Source organism: Triticum urartu, chromosome 5A, assembly GCF_056163025.1.
Source record: "Triticum urartu cultivar PI428250 chromosome 5A, HENAU_Tu73, whole genome shotgun sequence".
Lineage (NCBI taxonomy): Eukaryota > Viridiplantae > Streptophyta > Magnoliopsida > Poales > Poaceae > Triticum > Triticum urartu.
In genome coordinates, this window is record NC_141877.1 from 665797594 (window position 1) to 665821902 (window position 24309).

The window sequence follows — 24309 nt, forward strand, 5'->3', positions numbered from 1 at the left end:
CATACCAGGTGGTTCTGGACAGTTAGGGAAGGGAAGCAGATGAGGCATCAACGTCTACAACACACACCCCTGAAGGGAATATTAAGCTACCATTGAAGAAATTATGGGCTTTACTATTACCAAGTAAACTCAAACACTTCATATGGCGTTTTACAAATAATAGCCTTCCACTCAGAGTGAAACTAAAGAGAAGGGGAATTGAGCTTTGACACGAGGTGCCCAGTGTGTTACTGGCTAGATGAAGACGGCGGACCCTGTTTTTTGAAATGCAAATTGGTGAAGGCTCTATGGAGGGCTGCGGGGTTGGAAGATACACGGCTACTTTTGGTGAATTGCCCCAATGCTAAATGGGTAATGAATACAAATCCTCCAACTAAATGAAGAAACATGTATAAAGGTATGTGCGTTACTATGGACTTGGTGGCTAGAAAGAAATAAGGCCAACCAAGAACAGAAAATTAGGAGCCTAAATGAAATTTTATTCTCTCATCAACTACTTTTTACAGAATACTGGGAGCACTTCAAAAGGAGAAAAGAGATAAGATACATGTCTGGTCCCCTCCTCCCAAGGATTTGCGGAAAATAAACTCAGATGGGGCATTCAGAGAATCAACTCATTCCGGCGGATGGGTTTAACCATTAAAAATGAATTTGAGGAAACGCTGGTGATAGGAGCAGGAAATTTAACATTTGTTGTTGATCCCTTGCACGCAGAGGCAGCTGTGATGTTTAATGCAATCCAGGAAGCAGCAAGAATGGGATGTCAAAAGATCATACTGGAGACTGACGCCACTGTTCTAAAGCAAGCAATGACCAGCGAGGCATATGACAACTCAGTACTAGGTGTCTTATTTAAGGACTTGAAATCTGTTATTCGGTACTCGTTCCAGTGTTGTAAAATAGAGATTTGTCCTAGAGTCTGTAATATATCAGCGCACTGTCTTGCTGCGTTTGGTGTGAGTGTGGAAAGGGGAAACTATCAAGTATGGTTTGACCCGCTTCCATCCCATGTAAAAGACCTTGTTGCTGGCGTATGTCCAGTCCGTGTAAGTTAATGGAATGCATTTTGTGTTCCTTAAAAAAAACTCTGCAATGTACATGAGATACAGTTAGTATGTTTTTAGGTTATACTGACATTTAGTGATGAGAATGGAAGCAAGCGACATAAAGAGTTTGTCAAATTGAGTTTCTTTGTTTCTTTTTTTTATTTTGCTCTTTTAATTTTGTTTATATTTTGGAAACATTCTATATACAATATTTCATTCAATGTAAAAAACGTTCGCGCAACTTTAAAAAATGTTTATATCATAAAAAAATATTCATGAAATTTAAGAAATGTGCATGCATTTAAAAAGAAAGTCATGAAATTTTAAAAATGTTCTCGCATTTCAAAAACTGTTCATGACATTAAAAAAAGTTTAGGAATGTAAAACATATGTCCACTTAAGTTAAAAATATGTTTTTTGTACATTTAAAAAATTATAGGTTACAATTAAAAAATGTTCACACATTCGAAAAATATGTTCCTGGCACTAAAAGAAGTTCGAAATTAATATTTAAAATATTTCATTTATATAAATTTGTGGAATTCAGAAAATGTTCATTGCATATTTGAAAGTATTTAATATTTATTAGAAAAGATGTTCAAATAATTATTCCAAAAAAAATCATCATGTATTATAAAAATGTTCAAAGCGTAGTCCGGTGCATGTAGTTCCCGCTTGCGCAGGGTCCGGGGAAGGGTCCGATCACTTTGGGCCTATTATACGCAGCCTTTCTCTACATTTCTGTAAGAGGTTGTTTCCAAGACTTGAACCCGTGACCTCATGGTCACAGGGCAACAACTTTACCATTGCGACAAGGATATTATGTGCGGATATGAAATATGTATAATGTGTATTAAAAATGTCAACATGTATTTGAAAAAAGAACTGGAAAAATAAAACATGTGGAAAAACACAGAAAAAAACAAAAAACAAACATGTGGAACCTTCGTAAAATCGGTGGAAGGTTCCATGAACCAGTGGAAAACCTTTGCAAAACTACCAGTACAAGTATTAATTGGGCTAGCCCATCGTACCGTTCGCCTACTGCAAGCCGAAACTCGGTGTCACAATAGGCGAGAAATCGCTCTCGCATGTGCAATCCCTGGCAGTGGCAGTGGGTGCTCGTGGCGGCTGCGCGACCCCCTTTCGGATCGACCTTGGTTCCCTCGTCGATTCAGCAGCAGCGGACCTCGACAGCTAGATCCGGCGATTTGGGCCGATCGATGGCAGGGTAAGTGGATTGGAAGAGGGGGCAGGGGAGCCGAGGTGTGCGTTGCAGGCGGGTTTGCTATGGGAGGCTGTATGGTGGCTTTGGGGATCCAGCCGCTCAAAAAGAAGTGCCAACTACTTAAATTGAGATGGGACGCATGATGCATTAAGGGCATGTACAATGCATAGCCCCAAGGTGATGCCTCGCATGTCATGTAGGATCGGATATGACGTAAAGTAGGTTCGGATAGGGAAGCGGGATCCTCTCCAGGAGGCGGGTGCTTGAACAGAAAAAATGTGGTCCGGTGACAAAATCTGAAAAGGTTGAGTGAAAAGTAGAGATGCATGTGTATTAGACTCTTTATTTTTTATTTTTTAATGAGACCCACTAGTGATAGCTTGCATTGGAGAGAAAAAGTTAATGCAGGTGCCTCAAATTACTTTTTGTCATGGGGCATATGTATCCATATGCCACCATTGTACATGCCCTAATGTATGAGAAATGATTCACACATACCTGGACCGATGACGTCATCGCACGGGACGAAGCGACCTCCAAGAGCAGATCTGAAACCGCCGTTGTCAAGCCAGATCCAACTTAAGGCCTGTTCTGATGTCCTCTAACTTCCCAAAACTTCACAAATTCAGCTTCTCAGAGTAGCTTCTCACTCCAAGCAGCGATGGAAAATCCGTTCGGCTCGATTTGCAGCTTCTCGCGTCACTACAGCCCAGCTAGGTGGGCTATGGCATGTTTGGGCTAGTTGGGCCGACTGGAGGCAGCCCAAAATCGGCCTTGTAGAGGAGTAGCGAGGGAGCACAGTCGAGGGAACGTGGAACGACCAGTTTATCGAGCGTACCGGTTCGGCTTGTATGACTTGGCGGTGGCAGTTCGCTTGTAATATCGGCCAGCTCCAGCTTCACAAATCGGTGGAGCTAGGCCAATGCTGCTTCACGATTTTACACTGCGATCGATCCCTGCTTCCTGAAGCTAGCTTCTAGCTGCTTTTTCGTTCGGCTCGTATCTGCTTCAGGATTTTGTGAAGCGTGGAGCGGGAGGAGATCAGAACAGGCCCTTAGTGGGCATATTCCTCACCAGATCCAGCTGTGTGCGTGGGAGAGCGATGCGAATAAACAGGTATCATGGATTAAGCGGTGCGGGGCAGTGCTAGCTGAGCGTCTGATCTTTTGTGGCTCGTATTCGAATTGGAACATGTGCATTTATGTGGGCTATATGGGAATGCAAGAATGATATGATTTTTAACATACAACATATTTTAACCTTCTTGCAGGTCATCTTCAGAGCTACGGCATGGATCCGTACGTGGTTCTTACTTACTGGGTGCAACCAATGGTAGATGGTAGCACAGGCTATATTCAACCGGTTTGGATGACGGTCGCATAACAAGATAGGAGTCTAGGGCCCTAGTCCTTTAATTCATACCGGTTGTGACTTTGCGTTCTTTTATGTCTTTTTGCTCCTTTTGTGAGCTGTAATACTTTGAATACTTCGTACTTCTTTGAGACTTTTAATAATATGACTGCATGCATTGTTCAGATGCAAAGGCTGAGGGCAAGCCTCTTTTTCCAAAAAAAAAACAAAAAACCTGAGCGTCTGACCTCGGGGGAGTTCGGAGGAAGAAAATGGGAACTGGGGGCTGGAGAGATAAGGGAGGAGAGAAGAGGCCAGTGAGCGGTACAAAAGGGGGTCGAGTTACGTGCCAAGCACCGGACATGGTTATAAATGATCACAAATAATTAAACATATGAATAATATAAAGAGCACACATAATTGTTCTCCCCGCATGATAGGAACATGCTTACAATATAGAAAATAAAACATAAAAATTGATCCATGAATTGATAACTTCGTCTTCAAGCTAGCAAGACCCATCTCTTCGATACCACATACATTTTGTCCTTGGCATCGTGAATCAGGGTCGCCACCCACACGTGACTGTGACCCTCTGCGCAAAGTTTGGGTTGAAGAACTGCACGAAGATGTCGTCGTCCTTTCTAGGCTTGATGGTATAGTACCGTTCATCCAGAAACTCCATCTGCAAGAAATCGCAAACCCCCTGCTCGTAGTTTGGCGGCTGGATGTTCTTCATCTTGGCCCGAATCAACGAGGAGTTGGGGACAAAGTCATCCACCACATGGACGACATTGTTGTTGGCTACGAATTCTTTTCTTCACATGGGAACTTCTTCTGGAGCTTTTGTGGGAAAGAGAGATTAGCGAGGGAGAGAGTTTGACCTTGTCGAACAACAACGAAGCATGCTTTTTATAGTGCAAAGCATGGAGAAGAGAGAGGGCATTCGGGAATTGAATGTCTTTTAATTTGATTGCAAACCCAACGTGAATATAGAGTGGATTCCCATGTGTGAAAGCATTTCAGACAAAATTTCATTGGTTTCTGTTAAAGAATTTTGACCGGTCACTAGTGGTATCGGTCCGGGAATACACGGCATAAAAATGAAAGTTCCAATGCCACTGATATTTTTTTGAGACAATATCGCGAAGCTTTATTTAGACCAAAACGATGTTCATAGGTACAAAAAAGAGATCACCGGGGTGCCCTAACCAAACATGGCGACCCACCCCTAACTTTGAACAATGCTTCGCTAGATTGTGAGCCTCGAAATTCGAGCTCCTAAACTCATGCACAAAGCTACATCTACTTAAAAAGCGCTCTGATCTATTATTTCATGTAGAATCGCCCCATAGCTTATCGGGTTCCTTTGCTTAATATCATCTACCACCGTTCTGCAATCCGAAGCTACATGTGCACTCTGTATGTTAAGATCTGCAGCAAGTGCCAATGCTTCCCGAATAGCAAGAGCCTCAACAGTCGGAGGATCAAAACCTCCTTTCACCACTAATGCTGATGCTCCCTGGAAGAATCCATCTTGGTCACGACATATCGTTATTGCTATGCCGCGACTCCGGCTCTGGGGTACTGCAGCGTCGACATTGAACTTGAACATTCCGTCCGGAGGTTTGAGCCACTGGTTCGGTCTGCTTTGTCGCCTCTCTGGAGGCTTGCTTCTTGTCTCCTCAAGTGTGTCAAGATCCCTCAGATAGGCTTTAATAAACTGATGTGTGGAGCCTGGACTTTCAAAGATACCTTCATATATTGCCTTACGTCTCGCCTTCCATACCGACTAGAGAGTTACAACCAAAGGCACAAACTCCCTTTGTGGCAGTTGATCGTGCATTGCAAAGAGCCAATTTCGAGCATTCGTATCAGTGTTCATGCTAACTCTTTCAACCAAAGAAACCTCTGACAAAGACCAAATACATCGTGACATGGTGCAATCAAAAAGAGCGTGCCTCCACGAGTCGGCACAGCCACACAGCACGTAGAGGTGTGTAGTCGCCATGTTGCGATGATGCAGTACATCCATGGATGGCATGGAATGTTGAGCAAGTCTCCATAAGAACACCCTCAGTTTTGCTGGGACTTTAATGTGCCAAAGATCATTCCATGCTTTGCCTCTTGCACTAAAATCAGATGCTCCTGCATGTTCCTCTATCCAATTCTCTCTATGGAATTTTTTGTTCATGACCATCCGGTAGCATGATCTTACTGTGAATCTCCCACTTCTCTCGGCCTCCTAGGCCCAAAAATCATCAATGACCCTGGTGCACAACGGGATGGGCATAATGGCGTCAGCATCAAATGGTATAAAATTTGCTCTTATCAGCTCTTCTCTCCATGTTGCTGTCGTTGCATCAATCAGTTCAGAGACAAACACCAAAGGGTTATCTGATATAGATAGGCGCAATGGACCAGCCCTAGGTATCCAGTTTGTCTCCCAAATCTTTATAGTACGGCCATCTCTGACTCGCCGAATAAGTCCTTGCCTTAGTACCTCCCTTCCATCAATCAAAGCTCGCCAAATTTGCAAGGGGCGATTCCCCAACTCTGCTTCCAAGAAACCGCAAGTTGGGAAGTATACAGCTTTTAGTATTTTTGCACTTAAAGAGTTCGGATCATCCAGAATCCTCCAAGCTTGACGGGCCAACAAAGTAAGGTTGAAAATTTCTATGTCTCTGAAACCCATACCTCCCATGTATTTTGGTTGAGTCATCACATCCCATGCTACCCACGTTGGCTTCCTCCTTCCTTGCTTACTTCCCCACCAAAATTGCCTAATTATTGAGGTAATATTTTCACACAATCCGTGGGGTAACCTGAAACAAGCCATAGAGAAAACTGGGATAGCTTGGGCCACTGACTTGATAAGTACCTCCTTGCTTGCGACAGACAACAATTTCTCCATCCACCCTCTGACTTTCTCCCATACTCTATCTCTCAAATATTTGAACGTGCCCATTTTTGATTGACCCACATCAGTAGGCATCCCAAGGTATCTATCACTCAAAGACTCATTGTGCACGTTCAAAATTTGTTTTATGTTATCCCGCATCACTTGAGGACAGCCCTTGCTGAAAAAGATGGAGGATTTTTCATTATTTATCCGTTGCCCCGAAGCTTTGCAATAAATCTCCAACAGGTTTGACACCGTCACAGCTCCCTCAACACTTGACTTAAAAAGCAGCAGGCTGTCGTCTGCGAAAAGGAGATGGTTCACAACCGGAGCTGTTGGTGCCACCTTGATCCCTTCCAGACTAGTCGACTCAGAACTCGATTTTAGTAGGCACGAAAGGCCCTCTGCCGCAATCAAGAAAAGGTAAGGAGAGATGGGATCTCCCTGTCGGATACCACGAGTGGGTATAAATTGTTCTAGTTTCTCACCATTGAAAAGAACTGAGAACTTAACTGACTGCACCATGTTCATTACTACCTGTATCCATGCTTGTGCAAAACCCAACTTCTCCATCATAGCCTTGAGGTAAGGCCACTCCAACCGGTCATAAGCTTTCATCATGTCAAGATTTAGGGCGCAGTAGCTGTTTGATTTGGCTTTGCTTCTCTTCATGAAGTGCAAACACTCATAAGCACAAATAATATTATCCGTGATTAACCTTCCCGGAACAAACGCTGACTGTTCTTCAGATATGATGTCAGGAAGGATTCTCTTTAGCCTGTTGGCAACCACTTTGGACGCAATTTTATAGATTACATTACATAAACTAATCGGACGAAATTGAGAGAGTTGGGTTGGGTTCAAAACCTTAGGGATAAGTACCAAAACCGTATCGTTGACACATTCAGCTCCTTCCTCCCCTTTTACAATTCTCAGCACCGCATTCGTCACCTCGTCCCCACAAATGTCCCAATGCCTTCGATAGAAGTGTGCCGGAAAACCGTCCGGTCCCGGTGCCTTTGTTGGAACCATCTGAAAGAGAGCAGTTTTTACCTCGTCCTTTGTATACTATGCAAGTAACACGGCATTCATCTCCTCTGTTACTTTAGTTGGAACCTTTGATAAAACTTCTTCCATCCCCGAGACTCCTTCTGACGTATATAAACTCTTGTAAAAATCCGTTACAAGGGATCTTAAGGCACCCGGTTCCTCTATCATCACTCCCAATGAATCAGAAAGTGCCTTGATCATATTCCTCTTCCTTCTCTGGCTTGCTCGCAGATGGAAAAACCATGTGTTTTTATCTCCGGCCGAGAGCCACTCCAGCCTTGAGCGTTGCCTCCACATCAACTCTTCCCTATGGTAAAGCTCAATGAGTTTCTCATTGATTTTCAGCTCAACATGGGATGGTGCCGACCTGGCTGGGTCACTACGCAAACGATCCAATTCATATTTCAGACTCTTTATTTCTTTCCTAACAGAGCCGAAAGTATTCCTGTTCCACGCCCCGAGCTCATTCGATATTCGCTTCAGCTTTGTTCGCAGCTCATCCATGCTTCCTATCGGACCTCCCCCAGCCCAACTTGATGATATGGTCTCTGACCATGTTTCATGGGTCTCCCACATTACTTCGTATTTAAAACTTTTCTTCTGATCCGGAGGACGGGTTCCATTGAAATTCAGCAAGATAGGACAATGATCCGAAGTTGCCGCCGTCAGATGCCTAAGATGGGCGTCCGGGTACCTCTCGCTCCATTCAGCAGTGGCTATAGCCCTGTCCACGGGTATAACTCCCTCGGGCCACCTTCTTTTCATAAGTCCAAAAATGGCCTTGATAGCCAATATCCATCAACATGCATACATCCACCGCATCCCTAAAACCCTGAATCTATGCATTGCTCCTCTCTCCAACACCTTCTTGTTCATCTGGACATAACACCTCATTGAAATCCCCAATGCAAATCCACGAGAGATTGCTCAAAGACCCAATTCCTTTTAAAACATCCCAAGTTTGGTATCTTAGGTGTGTTTGCGCTTCACCATAAAACAATGACATTCTCCATGGATCAGTGTTTGGTTCTTCCACCACACAATCAATATGGTACACCGAGTAACCCAGAATTTCGATCTTTATTGGATTATTCCAGAATATTCCTAAACCACCGCTCCTACCTTGACTACTTACAACATAGCCATGATCATAGCCGATGGTTCCTGCTAGACTTTCTACCCTCGTCCTTTCAATTTGTGTTTCAGCGATACAAAAAAGGGTAGGGGCAAACTCCTTCGCGATTTCGCGAAGCTCTCTAACTGTCGCAGCGTTGCCCGCGCCACGACAGTTCCAGCTTAAGACACTCATTGCGCCCGGCGGTGCTCCTCGTCGGAGCCCGCCGATGATGCTTCATTGTTGGTTGTTGTCCTTCCCATCTCTTCCTCAAACTCACTTGTCCCTTTACCCATCTCTGGCATGTCTCCCATGTTTATCTTCTTCGGCCTCTTCCGTTCCTTCCTTGGTGACACATACACCGGCGGAAGGGGAGGGACTGGGGGCTCTCTGGACACCAGAACCATTGCTTTATCTTGATTTTCTTCAGTGTTCGCAGTTCCGGACGAGCTCGGTATATTATCCACTGATGTACGTTTGTTTGACGTCTGACTGTTTCTAGCTTCTGGATCACCCCTCCGTGGGTGGTCAGCTGCCCTGCTAACGGATCATCAGCAGCGGCCCCTGATTGAGCATCCGTAGCTTGGTTCTGTTGTGGACGTGCATTGAAACGCCAACTCTGGCTTGGATTGTACCGATCTCTTCCTCTTCCCCTTCCACCTGCCCAAGGTCCTCCTCTTCCTCTTTGAGATGCAAAACTTCCCCTTCCTGCCTGCTTGTACCTCACGTTATCAGCAAGAACAAACTCACCCCATTCAAACATGGATTCATCATGTACTCCATCTCCGCATTCTTCATACCAGTGCCCAAACTCACCGCACTTGAAACAAAAAGTGGGTAACTTCTCATATTTCACCTGATACTTCACCGTCTCTTCTCCCTTCTTACCCGTCACAAAACGCTTTATCTTGCTGTTAATGTCTATCTTTACCTTGACTCTCACGAATTCTCTAAAAAAAACCTGCAGGACAATGCCACTGATATATGGGGCGCAAAGTTTGCCCGTCGATTTTTGGACCCTTAAGTAACTTGTGGCGTAAAAAAACTTTCACCAACACCAGTAAAGTCAATCGCACTACTGTCTAAGGTCAACTAGCAAAGCCACTTGTAACTTGGTGGGACCGGCTGATCAAACTTGTGGTGCTCGGCGAAAGATCCAACGCCACCAGTACACATAATACTAGCGGTGTTTCCGCTAGTCCGACACCACTAGTATGATCTTGGTACTTCGTCTATACAACCCACACACTAGCGCCGTACCCTTGTTGATCCAAGACCACTAGTGATAGGTCGGCAGTAACATGCTTCATCCTGTCCATGCCGCTGGCACTTCCCAAAATACCATCGACGTCCTCTTTTATGACGATGTTGCTAATTAACTATTTATATTAGGGTTTTCCAACTAGTGCTGCCTTTTCCCCACTTTGTTTATGTCACTATAGTATTTGACATGTCACTTTTGCCAATCTTAGCTTTTGACAATACGTCATAATTGCCAATCCGTGACAAAAGCAAAAAAATTAGAGTGCCAATTGTGATTCATTGTCAAAAGCTAAGAGTAGCAAAACTGAAATGAAGACATTTTGCTTTAGCCGTGGAATGACATTTGTGATACATCGTGAAAAGATAAGAGTGGTAAAAGTGAGATGTCAAATTCTAGAGTGGCATAAACATCGTGGGCAAAACTAGAGTGGAAAAAACAAAGTTTTCACAAGTTGGATAGATTTTTGATACAAGTCAAACATTTTTCAAATACACATTGAAATACTGAGTACTGTCTAACCTTCATTGATTGCTAGGATGGGCTGGCCTAGTAACGTGGTTCGGGGGAATCTTCTATGTACAGTTGCCATCGGTTTTCGAAAGGTTTCAGCCGGTCTTTTTCATTCTGTTTTTTCCCTATACTTTCGGTTGGTCCTTTCTGGTTTTCTTTCCCCTTTTGCTTTTGGTGTTTTTTCTATTTTCAAATACTTGTCAACTTCTCTAAATACATTTTGAACATTTTTATGTACATGTGGAACATATTTTAGATACATTTTAACATTTTTCAAATACATGTTAAACATTTATCCAAATATATGGTGTAACATTAGTCAAATGTACGTTAATATACAGGCTGAACATTTTTCAGATACAAGTTAAACATTTTACAAATAAACATAGAACCTTTTCTTGAATAAATGTAGAACATTTTAAAATTCACAGTGAAAATTTTCTAGAAACATATTGAACATTTTTCATAAATTTTATGAACAATTTTTAATGTGCGAAGAACCCTTAACTGTGTATGAACATTTTATAAATAGCACAATTTTTTACATAATATGAAAATATTTTTAAAACCATGTGAATTTTTATTTACATTGTATGAGAATTTTTTATATTTTTTTGCATGATATGAAAATCTTCACGTATTTTGAATGGTACAAATATTTGTTTGCAAACTATGTGAACCATAATTACACTTTCACAAATTATTTTTAATTGTAATAAACTCATTTTAAACGAATGATATACAAATATTTTTAAAATTGCATGAACAAAATTATTAACCGGATGAACATTTTTTAACATTGGGGAAAATATTTTTTATTTCAAAAAATAAAATAGAAGTAAATAAAAATGATAAGCAAAGAAACAAATGGAACGAGACGTAGCCATGGCCCTCTCAACCATCGAAATGGGTGATGGACCTGCAACACGCACATCTGCTGGTCCATGTCCAGCCTCATCATTGACTTGGGCAAGCCACAGAACGAAAACTCGCGCCAGGGCTATATATCACCAACTATGACACCGAACACCTTATCGCGTCTAATGCTTTCGCTCGCGGGCTAGCCTAATATGTTGTGTTCCTGTAGTTTTCTTGACCGGTTTTGGCAAGGTTCTAAGTATCAGTTTGAATAGAAGCTGTGCGGTATTTTTTTCCTTTGTTTCCCGTGTGTTTTCCGTATTGGTTTTCATCGGGTTTTCTTTGTGTTTTTTATTCATTCATTTGTTTTTTTGTTTCCTATATTTTTTATAATACATATCTTATCTAATACAAGTTGAGCATCATTCGTATACATCAGGGGCGGAGCCAGGAATTTTGTGGAGTCTGGGCAAGTTTGAACTGAAGTGTCCATTGCAAAAATTAAAATCGAATTTTCGGAGCAAGTCTTTTTTCCTTAATACTTTTTTTCGGTAGACACCAGAAGAACCGGATTCTTAAAGATCTCGCAAATTTTAGCTTTTCCCCCTGAAAGTACTTAAATTAATTTTGAATCAAACAAAATATACAGTATTTAACCCTTTTTAGACACAAATCTTTGAATTCTAGTGGTCAACACACGCCAATCCTTTTCTTAATGAGCGGGTTTGAGTCTAACCCACCATGGCCATAAATAACATTAAAAATCAAGCTGGCAAGACAGGTAATCGATCCCGTGAGCTCGAAAGCACTGCCACTAGAGCAGGGCTTAGGTTGTGTTAAAATGTGCATATAGGTTCTATTAAACAATAATGGGCGTGTAGAAAAAAAGGGGGTGGGGGGGGGGGTGCTGACAAAATTGCAGGCAACGGGTAGGTTTCGTAAAAATTTCGACCAATGAGAACAACCATGATTCAGATACACAACATATAAATAGCACCATAATCCCGAACCACAAATTTGCATTAATAATGAAGTGAAATTATAAACATTGTAAATAGACATTTAGTTTTAGTGTGAAGTAATATATAACCTCAGTGACCAAGAACCTACTCTCAAACCTCAAAAATTAAAACCTCAATTTTTTTTAAAAAAACCTATATAATTTGAGATAAAACAATAACCGTCCAGGGGAAAGGGAGGGAATAACCGACAGCTAATTGAACCAGTGCATACCTAGTAACGTATGAATAAGCCACAACTTCGCTCCTCCTCCTCCAAGAAAGAAAGATAGGGTTTCTGCCTCTCGTCGGCGCCGCCGCAGGTCCGCCTCGTCTCTGGTGGCCCTAGGGCCATGGGGGCACGGTGGATCCTGCCAAGGGCCGGCGGGAGGGCTCCCTTTTCAGTCGTTTTTTCCTGTCTTGTTAGGGTTTGTGTCCTAATTAGGAAGGCGAGACGGCGGCGGCTCCCTGAAGATGGAATAAATGTCTCCCCGCCTAGCCCCATTCCGGCGGTGCATCTAGCATCGTTGGTGGGCGTGTGGAGGTGTGTCTCCGGCGGATCTATATTTGATGGATTTGCTCGGATCTCATCGTTGTTCGTCTACGTTCGTGTGTCTTCGGGTTGAATCCTTCCAACCTACGTTATTCTTCACCGGCGGCGGTTGCTATTCTGGTGCGCTAGTCCTATGGGACCTTAGCACGACGACTTTTCGACTGTCTACTACAACAAGTTGTGCCCGACTCTGGCGATGCAAGGGTGATGACGGCGGCACGCCTTCGGCTCGCTTCAGTGCTTGTAGTCGTCGTCAGGTGGTCTACGGATCTGGATGTAATTTTCATTTCTGGTGTATGTTGTACTGCCATGATTGAAGATAAATAGATTGAAAGTTTTTTTAAAAAAGATAATAATATTAATAACGTATGAATAGCATATATTTTTTTATATAAAAGATCGTGTTCCTTCTGGTCTGCTTGTAGGCCAGCAGGCCTTGTTCCATCTGAGTACGTAGGGCTCGTGAGGCATGTCTCACCTAACCCATTATTAAAGTAAGAAAGAAGCCCATTAGCCATTAGCCAACCACAATCAGCCCAGCTGCCCGGGTAAGGCACGATGCGTTGACCATTTTTCGTGGCGTAACGAGGCCATCGTAACTAGCGCGTACCTAGCGAGCCCGGGCAAGTGCCCAGGGTCGCCGGGCGCTGGCTCCGCCACTGGTATACATACTGAATATTTTTTAGACACACGCTGAACTTCTTTTAATCTGAATTATGTTAAACATTTAGCAAATGCACATTTAATTTTATATATACAGGTTGCACATTTTTCAGATACTGGTTGGCCATTTTTCCAAATACTTATTGAAGATTTTTAAAATATACGACAAACATTTTTCATAAATCATGTGAAAGATTTATTATAGTGTTATGAACATTTTGCAAATGTGACGAACAGTTTTGTTGAATGCTATGGAATATTTTCTTAAATTACTTTTTTTACATTGTATCAATTTTTTTCAAATGTCATGGGCATGTTTTTGAAACACATGAACATTTCTAAAACTTAATGAATAATTGTTTTTTAATGACATGAACATATTTTTACAAATTACACGGACAATTTTTTTTACATTACATGAACATTTTTTTAATGTGCGGTATATTTTTTCAAAACAATTTAATCAAACTAATATTTGTAATAATTTTAAATATAAACAGAAAGGGAAAATATAAAAATAAAAAACGAACAAGAAAGAAATGAAAGAGCGTATTATATTTTAATGTGACAGCTCAGTACAGAGGCTCCTGGAGGTGAGGCGTTCTACAGGCTCAGCACATCACATATTCCACCACCCAAGGGAGTGTTCTTCTCGACATCTTACATATACTCTCCTAGAAGTAAAATGTTATTTACAAGCGAGACAAAAATATCTTTAACCAAGACCAAAATTAACCCATGGACGCCATATATACCACGCACATGAGTTCAACCCAAGAATGCATAAATCAAAATAACTAAAATAAATATCATATTATTCTTCATGATAGTTGTAGTTCTACCCAAAGGGATTACAGAACCACCAGATAAAACAACTGATTACGAATAAATATTGTGTAGATTAAATTGCAGCACAATAGTACGTGCCTCTAAGATGACTGTGATGTTTTCCTGGGCTGGAGTGCATCGACATAGCAAGGGCGGTAGGGGAAAGCACCGTGGACATCTCTAGCATTTGGCTGGTGATATTGTCTAGGATATATATCACCTAGATATTGTATTCTCGAAGTGTGCAGATGATATGCCACGACCGCCTTGCCGAATTTTAGAGGGAGTACGTCCTTGTATGGATGGAACCCGACAATACAACGACCCCACCCCCAAAAGTTTTCATCTACAACTGTACTGTCATCAAATTCAATGAAGTTGTGCTCGTCCGAGTTCCATGAGTAGTCAGAACCATCGCTACTCTCGAGTCCTGCATGATCATCATTGCCATAGCTATCCTGTTCTTCATCCTCTTCACCTCGTGTCTCATCATAACGATCTTGTTTTTCTTCTTCATCATCTTGTGTCTCGTTGTAGTTATCTTCTTCCTCTTCCTCTACTTCCTCTCCTTGCTCATACGCGTCCTCTTCGGTCCCATCGGCACAATCATCATTGCTATCCTCATCGTTTTCACGTTCAAATAAACTAATCAAGTCTTTGGTGCTTTCAACCACTGCCCATGTCTTCTTTGGTTCCATCCTCAGTCGGTCCCTTGTATAATTCATGGCACGCTCTTGCTCTTTAAGGTCGGCTTTGTGTGCCAACGTCCATAGCAACTGACCATCGGCTAACTCTGTCAGATCCCATACCTCAAGTTGTAACTCTTTGAATATCGCATAGCGGATCCCTCTGCCGTAGCTCCCTAAGTACCTCTCCGGCAGTTGCCAGTGATTCAATCCCTCGCGATCGAGAGGATGCCCTGGGAGTTCAACCATGTCGTACGTCCCTTTTGAACAATGCAGGATCATGAGGACACCACTGCGGCAGTGCACGTAGAGCGAGCCATGCCAGTACTCGGCCGACCACCATGTCCGCTGGTCCTTACAACGTGGTGCGGTCACCACGTCATAGAGGTGTCCCAAAGTGCAGCGCCCCGGCGTGAACTCCCGGATCTCCCACTGGCCTGTTAGTGAAGAGAACACGAAAACTCGGAATAGCTTTGGCACCTCGGCAGCAGCCACATTGGGACTGGACTGGCTCTGAGAACGGGGTGGCTCTTGGGTGTGTGACTCGTGCTGCTCTTCTTCTTCCTCCGATCCAGATGGAGGCTCTTCTTCAAATAAGTTTGGTAGGGACGTACGCTCCCAATCGATCCAACACGGTCGTTTGGCACAGGATGAGTTATGTTGCCGCGCTTCTTCTTCGCTGTCGCGTTGTAGCTTCTCCGTGGGAAAGAAGAACACCTGGTGGTGCGGTGACACGGCCGGGTCAAAGGCAAGGAACACGCCCTCGACGCTGTACGACTACGGCCATGGCGTCGGCGGCTGCGGCAGGCGGGCGTACCGCGACGTGGCTGGGTTGCACACGCCGATGGTATTCAATGAAGGGTCGTATCTGTAATTCCCTGTTACGAGGAGCAAGCCGTTGCAGTGCTGCTTCACGCGGCAATCCGAGTGGTTCCAGAAGAGACGCCGATAGCCGGGAACATGGGCGTCACCCGACACCGGCGGGCCAAACAGGGCGAAGTTGGGGTCGAAGCCGTAGTAGGTGGCGAAGACGCCGGGAAACTCGCGAGGGAAGACCTGCGGGAGGAGGAGGGTGTGGGTATGGGCGCCGACGAGCTCGCGCCAGGCGCGGCAGACGCACCGGGACACGGCGAGGGCGCGGCCGGGGAGGCGCCGGAGGACGTCGAGGAGGAGGTCGCTGGGGAGGCAGATGCCGTTGTCGTCCATCACGCCGGCCTGGACGCACGCGAAAGTCGAGGTGACCGGCCGGCGCGGCGCTGTTAGGAGGTGATCTCGATCGGGTGCAAGATGATGGAGGAATAGTAGGATCTAGCGATTGTAATCGTAGTGGGAAATTGCCTTGTATATATAACGCCTGTGCGGGGACAATGAAAAATGCAGAGCCAAAAAAACTTGGACGTCACGTTCATGACCTGATGATCAAATCACATTTGAAGATCTGGTCAATTAAAGGCAGGTATTTTTGCTAAGGCCAGTTAAAGGCAGATCCTCGCAGAAAAGATCGAAATCTTGATATTATTAATATGATATATGTGCTGCAGCTGCACACGATTTGTTGCTTCTAGTCATATATTGCAGATCCCATCAGTCAATGCGGACGAATTCATTTGTTGCATGGAGGAATCGACTCGATAGCAGCTGACCTCAAGGACAACACAAAACAGGATGGACACCGCGGCCATTGCCAAGAAGCTGAAGAAGCTCCGCAAAACAAAATAATACCCTGATAATATGCCTTTGACATGATGCATGACAACTGAGGCTCTGATAGAGTGCAGCGCAATGCAGGCACTTTGCGTATTGTACTACAGTATAGTGCACTAAAAAAATCAAGTCAGATAAAATCAGATCAGCGTATGTCATGCCTCCGCATTTTCCTGATTTCATACATGCATGTGGTTTGGATTAGGGATAATCTTAAAATTTGAGCAGTAGAGCTGGCCCTGTGACGGGGGATGGCCATCCAGGGGCGGAGCCAGGATTTGCAGATGAGGGGGGCGAGAAAAATAACAATTGCTCAAGAGCTGCATCGCAAGAATGCAGTCTAAAAAATAGCGCTTGTATGGTGTTAAAAAATAGCACTTGTATGAATGTCCAGCAACATATTTCTGTAATGCAAAGAAAAAGATACATTTCTATTAGTTTTTTTTTGCTCTACAAGTATCATCGTTGAACATGTCAATAATCTAATCTGATGAAAAATAACTATATTGGAGTCGGTGATGCTATCGTGTATGGCTGATAAGGGCCCTCAGAAATAGAGAATCGATGTGCAAATGTTAAACAAAAAGTGAAATAAGATGTCTAACTTGTAATCTTATTGCATCCAATTAGTGAATTGAACCTTTGACTTGTAGCAATAGTACCAATTCACTAGGAAATAAATCACTCACTATCAGAATAACTGCTTACGCCGACGGCCCCTGTCGGCATAGATAGACCTATCCCGACGGCCTAGGACAGGCCGTAGGCGTAGAAAAGCCGTCGGGGCCATCGGCATAGATGAGGCCGTCGGGACCGCTCGAGATACGCCTACGGGGCCCGTCGGCATAGCCCGGGCCCACCTACCCGGTCAGCGCTGACCGTTTGACGGTGTTGAAACTATGCCGACGGGAGGTAACGGCGGCCGTCGACATATCTATGGCAGAGATATGCCTACGGCATAGCCGTCGGCATAGGCTTGGTGTTACGACATATCTCTCTCAAGGTAGTTTTGGTGATTGATGACAACATGTTTGCGGACTAATCATGTGCTTTGAATAGTTCATAGATTCAGCCCTGGCACGAGACGTTTCCTTCCCTTCGGAGTGTCCTTCAAGACGGTGTAGCTCTTTCGTTTCTCTCTCGGTGGACTAGTTGCGTAGAGGGCACAGTACTATCAAGAGGGGGTCCGCTGGGGTTTTGCATGGGTGGAATCAACACGTACACATCAGCTTCTCACCCTCTGAGCTTGTCCATTCCTTTGAAGAGGTCTCTCCACTTTTCCTTGTCCTGTCTGGGTCCCAGCGGTAGTACCGCGCAACCCAGCCGTAGTACCGCTGAGGAGACACAAGCGGCAGTACCGCTCCATAGCGGTAGTACCGCCCTTGTCTCCACAGCAGTAGTACCGCTGGGGTGCCTGGCACCACCGCCTCGTCCTCAGCCTCATTGGAGAGATTCTCTCTCTCTCTTCAGTGTCCCAGCGGTAGTACTGCACTACCAGCGGTAGTACGACCGAAGGGTCACAAGTGGCAGTACCGCTCCACAGCGGTAGTACCGCCCGTGACCCCGCTGCCGTAGTACCGCTGGGCTGTCTGGCTCCTACCGCCTCGACTCGAGGGGTCTTTTTCTCGTGTCAGGTTTTGCGGCACTAGTTGCGGTTGTAGAGGCGTTAGTACCGTTTCAGGAGCGGTAGTACCGCCCCTACCACCGCGGTAGTACCGCGTTGGGTCCTATTCCCTACTAGTCTCCTCTGCGCGGCAGTGCCGCTGGCTGGTGCGGCAGTACCGCTGACCTAGCGGTAGTACCGCCCCTCTTAGCGGTAGTACTGCCCTGTGCGGGGCTGGTTGGTGGGGGGCAATGGTTGGATTGTTGCCCCCACTATAAAAGGGAGTCCCCTTCTTCTCTTTGACCTACCTCTTCCTCCCCCAAGCTCCATTTATTTCTCAAGCTCCATTAAATGCTCCAAGCTCCATTTTCGCCCGATCTATCTCTCTAGCCAATCAAACTTGTTGATTTGCTCGGGAGTGGTTGAGAAGGCCCCGATCTACACTTCCACCAAGGGATTTTCGATTCCCCCACTCATCCCTAGCGGATCTTGTTACTCTTTGGTGTTTGAGCACTCTAGACGGTTGAGGTCACCACGGAGCCATAGTCCATTGTGGTGAAGCTTCGTGGTTTTGTTGGGAGCCTCCGATTAAGTTGTGGAGATTGCCCCAACCTTGTTTGTAAAGGTTCAGTCGCCGCCTTCAAGGGCACCAATAGTGGAATCACGGCATCTCGCATTGTGTGAGGGCGTGAGGAGAATACGGTGGCCCTAGTGGCTTCTTGGGGAGCATTGTGCCTCCACACCGCTCTAACGGAGACGTACTTCCCCTCAAAAGGAAGGAACTTCGGTAACACATCCTCGTCTTCATCGGATCCACTCTTGGTTATCTCTTACCTTTACTTGTGCAAGCTCTTTAGTGTTACTTCTCTTGCTTGCTTGTATGCTTATTATTATTGCATCATATAGGTTGCTCACCTAGTTGCACATCTAGACAACCTAGTTTGATGCAAAGTTTAATTTGGTAAAGAAAAGTAAAAATTGGTAGTTGCCTATTCACCCCCCCTCTAGTCAACCATATCGATCCTTTCAATTGGTATCAGAGCCTCGTCTCTTTATTAAGGACTTTACCGTCCAAAGAGTATGGTTGATACCGTAGACGGTGTGGAGGAACACTCCAGTGTGAATCCGATCTCGTCCACGGGAGATGGGGGAACCTCGGCCTCTCATGAGGAATTCAATGTGGCCTTAGAGACATTGAAGACCTCCATGACGACCGAGGTTGAAAGCATGTTTACTAAATTTCTTGAGGGGCTTAAACTTTCCACCACACCGTTGAAAGTGGGTGATCCCACCAACAAGGTGACGGATGTTATCCCCGACAAGGGGGAAGCTAGTAGTGAAAAGGCTCCATCTTCTAGTGGTAAAAATGGCACCGGCATCTTTGCTCATGTGGAACCACCACTTGTTTATGGTGGACCGGTTCCTTCTACTCATTTGAATCATGCCGGTCCTCCCCCTAAGATTGTGAAAAATGAGGACTTTGATTCTTGGGTTTACCAATTTAAACGTCATTTAAATCATGTGAACACTAACCTTTGGAGAATCATTGAAGAAGGTTTTTATCCGCATGATCCAAGCAACTTCACTCCTCGAGAAGCCGCGGATAATCAATTCAATGAGAATGCTCTCTTCATCATTCAAGATGCAATTCCATCCGAAGACCTATCTCATCTTCGTCCCTTCGCCTTGGCCAAAGATGCATGGCATTGTGTTGTCTCTCTCTACCGGGGAAGCGCAAGCATTCAACGCTCCAACTATGAAGTGGTGCTAGATGAGGCCGATGAGTTTGCTATGAAAGAAGATGAAGAACCTCGTGAGCTTTATCAGAGAGTAACCAAACTCGCGGTCTCACTACGAGATCACGGGAGCAAGGACACGAATGACAATTGGATCAAGCGCAAATTCCTCAAGGCAATGATGCCCTACCACAAGGCCATGTCCTCCGTCATTCGTCAAAGACCGGACTTCCACACTTTGACCTCAAGCTAAGTGTTGGATGAGTTTGTGGCCATGAACATTTCGGACAAGACCGCCGACAATGCGGTGCTCCGTTCTCAATGGGCAAAGAAGCCTAACCTTGCATTGAAGGCCAAGCTCACCGTTGAAGAAGAAGAAGAGGAAGAAGAGGAGAGCAACCCCGAAGATACGAAGTATGCATATCATGAACACATGGCACTTGCTTCAAGGCAATTTTGGAGCAAGAAAAACTTGAGGCCAAACTTTAGTAAAAACAACTCGAGTGGCACGAGGGGCAAGAAACGTGTAAGGACTTGCTACAATTGTGGCAACATGAGTCATTTTGTTGCGGAATGCCCGTATGAGAAGAGGAAAGACAATGGTGGCAAGCTCATCCGAAAGGACAAGGCCAAGTCGTTCCCCAACAAGAACAACTTCACCAAGAAGACTCCTCCCAAGGCATTGGTTGTACAAGAAGAGTACAATGAGGACGATGACGATGATGAAGATGATGAGTCGGTTGCCATGGCCTCCGTTGCCATTGCGACGACTTCACGGGTGTCTCTCTTCGACTCACCCAATGAGAGCATCACCGCCAAGTGCCTCATGGCTAAAGCCACCAACAAGGTAACCCCCAATATCAAAACTACCATCATTAATCATCCTTCTCCGACGGATAGCATTAATGAACTTGAGGGAGCTAATGTGGAGGCTAACGAGTTTGAGGCCTTTATGGCCAAACTCAAGGGAAAATCCAAGAAGCACTTTGTTGCTCTCTTGGAACAACTTGGTGAAGCCAATGACATGATCGAGGCACACGAAGACACCATCACTAAGATGGAAGGGCATAGTCGTGAATATGCCGATGAGATTTCGGATCTTTCCAATGCTCTTGAGGAAGAGTGTGGTCTTCGTTTGGCTCTTGAGGAGTCACACAACGTTGATCATGCTAAGTTAAAGAAAGATTATGATCATGTCCTCATAGTTTCTCATGTGCTAAACTCTGAGAAGGCCGAACTTGAGGTTGATCTTGCTAGACTCAAAGAGGAGTTTGATCTACTTGACAAGGCTCACAAGGTCTTGAAGGGTGCTCATGCTAGCCTCAAAGAGTCTCATGATCAACTTCAAGTAAAGCTAACCAAGGAAAAAGCCACTTTCCCTCGTATGATGTTAATTGATAATGCAAATGCTACTAACCCGTGTTGTGAGCATGTGCATCTCGTTGAGGAGAACGCTAAGCTAAAGGGGCAACTTGAGAGAGGTCTTGCGACTTGCATACAAGGCAAGAAGAACCTCAACGATCTCTTGATCAACCAAAAGGGAGTTGTGGCCAAGGAAGGGGTTGGGTACGTGCCCGACTCCAAGAACAAGAAGAAGAATGACAAGACCAAACGACCTCCCCCTCTCATGCAAACCTTTGTGAAGGAGGGAGAGAGTGCCTCTGAGGAGAAGAAGAAGAACAATGTCAAGCAGGGCAATGTCACCCCTCCCAACAAAGCCGGCGATTTTAATCCTTCTTATGTGTTATGCCGTGCTAGTGATGGGCATGTTTATGCCAAATTTGTTGGTTCTCCTCATGAATACATTGAATGGTCTATTTGGGTTCCAAAAACCCTTGTTACTAACATCAAAGGACCCATTACAAAATGGGTACCTAAAACCAAGCATTGATCTCTTGTAGGTGTTTGCTTCCGGTGGGGGATCATGGTTGCTCGATAGCGGAGCTACAAATCATATGACCGGAAGCAAGGACTTGGTGGTGGACGTGCACAAGGTTCCATCTATGCCCACCAATGTCGAGTGGGGTGACGCCTCATCTTCTAAGGTATTGGGACTTGGCAAGGTGGTCATCTCTCATGATCTCACGATCGAGAAGGTCATGCTTGTTGAGTCCCTTGCATACAATTTACTTTCCGTTTGTCAACTTGCAATCATGGGCTTTGCCACTTTCTTTGATATCGATACCGTGGCCCTCTTGTGGAGCAAGACTCTTAAAGTAGCTTTTGTTGGGCATGTCGAGAACGGTCTATATGTGATTAACTTTTCGGAGCGACCCACTAAGACCGCGACATGCCTAATGGCTAAAGTTGATGTGGGATGGCTTTGGCATCGCCGTTTAGCCCATGTCAATATGAGATATTTGCAAAGTCTCCTCAAGGGGGACCATATCCGTGGACTAACGAATGTTAGTTTTGCTAAAGATCATGCTTGTAGTGCCTGTATCGAAGGAAAGCTACATGAGAAGGCTCACCCTCCCACGACTATCATTTATTCAAAGAGGCCTTTGGAGCTCCTTCACATGGATCTCTTTGGGCCCCCATCCTTCGATAGTCTTGGAGGTAGGAAGTATTGCTTGGTGATTGTGGATGACTACTCAAGGTACACGTGGGTGTATTTCTTCAAGAGGAAGAGCGAGACCCAACAAACCGTCATTGACTTTGCAAATGAAGCACAACGTCAACACAATGCAAAGATCTTGACAATAAGAAGTGACAACGGCACCGAGTTCAAGAACTACACCTTGGATGAGTTTCTTAGTGATGAGGGAATCAAGCATCAATATTCCGCACCCTACACCCCTCAACAAAACGGTGTTGCAGAGAGGAAGAACCGGACGTTGATGGATGCAGCAAGGACCATGATGGCGGAGTTCAAGTCTTCATACAACTTTTGGGCCGAAGCCATCAACACCGCGTGTCATGCATCCAATCGGCTCTACCTCTGCAAGGGCTTGAACAAGACTCCATACGAGATACTCATCGGTAACAAGCCCAACCTCAAGTACTTTCGGGTATTCGGGTGTAAGTGTTTCATTCTCAAGAAAGGTGTTCGGTTGTCTAAATTTGAGGCTAGAGCTTTTGAGGGCATATTTGTTGGCTATGCTACAAACTCTCATGCTTACCGTGTCCTCAATAAATCCACGGGACTTATTGAGGAGACGTGTAACGTGGAGTTTGATGAGAATAACGGCTCCCAAGTGGAGCAAAGTGGCACTTGTGATGTAGGTGATGAAATTCCTCCCCAAGCCATAAGAAGAATGGGTGTTGGCTTTATCCTACCCATTGAGGAACCCCTTTTGGACGAAGGAGAAGGAAAAAGCTCCACTCAAGTGGAGCCATCACCAACCCAAGGCCCACACGCTTCCGAAGTTCAACATGAAGGCCCTCATCTTCAAGAACATGACCAAGGGCAAGATCACGCTCAAGACGGTGTTGACACATCAAGTGATGCCCAAGGTCAAGTTCTCTCCTCCGAGCAAGTTCAAGAACAAGAACAAGCCCAAGACGACGCTCAAGATGATCAAGTGACCACTCCTCGTCTCACCCCCGAGGAGGAATTAGAGCGTCGCGCCGCCAAGGTTGTTTCCAAGCTCTCCACCAAGGATCGTCTCATGACGAATGTGTTTGGAAGCTTAAGAAAGGGGGTAAGAATTAGCAAATTATTGTGAGAATCACGCGTTTGTCTCTTGTGTGGAACCCCACAAGGTCTATGAAGCGCTAGAAGATCCGGATTGGCTCAATGCCATGCATGAAGAACTCAACAACTCCGAGCGCAACAAAGTGTGGAGATTGGTGCCAAGACCAACCGGGAATCACAATGTCATAGGAACCAAGTGGATATTTAAGAACAAGCAAGATGCCCATGGGATTATCATTCGCAACAAGGCTCGTTTGGTAGCACAAGGCTACTCCCAAGTCGAGGGTATCGACTACGGTGAAACCTTTGCTCCCGTTGCTCGTCTTGAAATCCATTCGCATGTTGATTGCATATGCTTCTCATCATAACTTTAAGTTACAACAAATGGATGTGAAGAGTGCTTTTCTTAATGGTCCTATTAATGAATTGTTTTATGTCAAGCAACCCCCCGGGTTCGAGGATCCCTACTTTCCCGATCATGTGTATCAACTCGATAAGGCACTCTATGGCCTTAAACAAGCCCCACGTGCGTGGTATGACCACCTTATCAAGTTGTTACAAGACCGCGGTTTTGAAGTT

The 24309-nt window shown here is 44.8% G+C and overlaps 1 protein-coding gene across 1 annotated transcript; it reads right to left on the reverse strand.

Moving 5' to 3' along the window:
• Positions 1–15827: 15827 nt before the first annotated feature.
• On the reverse strand, positions 15828–16256 carry LOC147973885 (putative F-box protein At3g16210). The gene has a single exon (XM_087524825.1). It carries the CDS (start codon positions 16254–16256, stop codon positions 15828–15830), a length of 429 nt encoding a protein of 142 aa, XP_087380951.1.
• Between the last annotated feature and the right edge of the window lie 8053 nt (positions 16257–24309).

Excerpts from the sequence above, each read along its gene's own strand:
- LOC147973885 (XM_087524825.1), bottom strand. The coding sequence starts at position 16,256 with ATGGACGACAACGGCATCTGCCTCCCCAGCGACCTCCTCCTCGACGTC.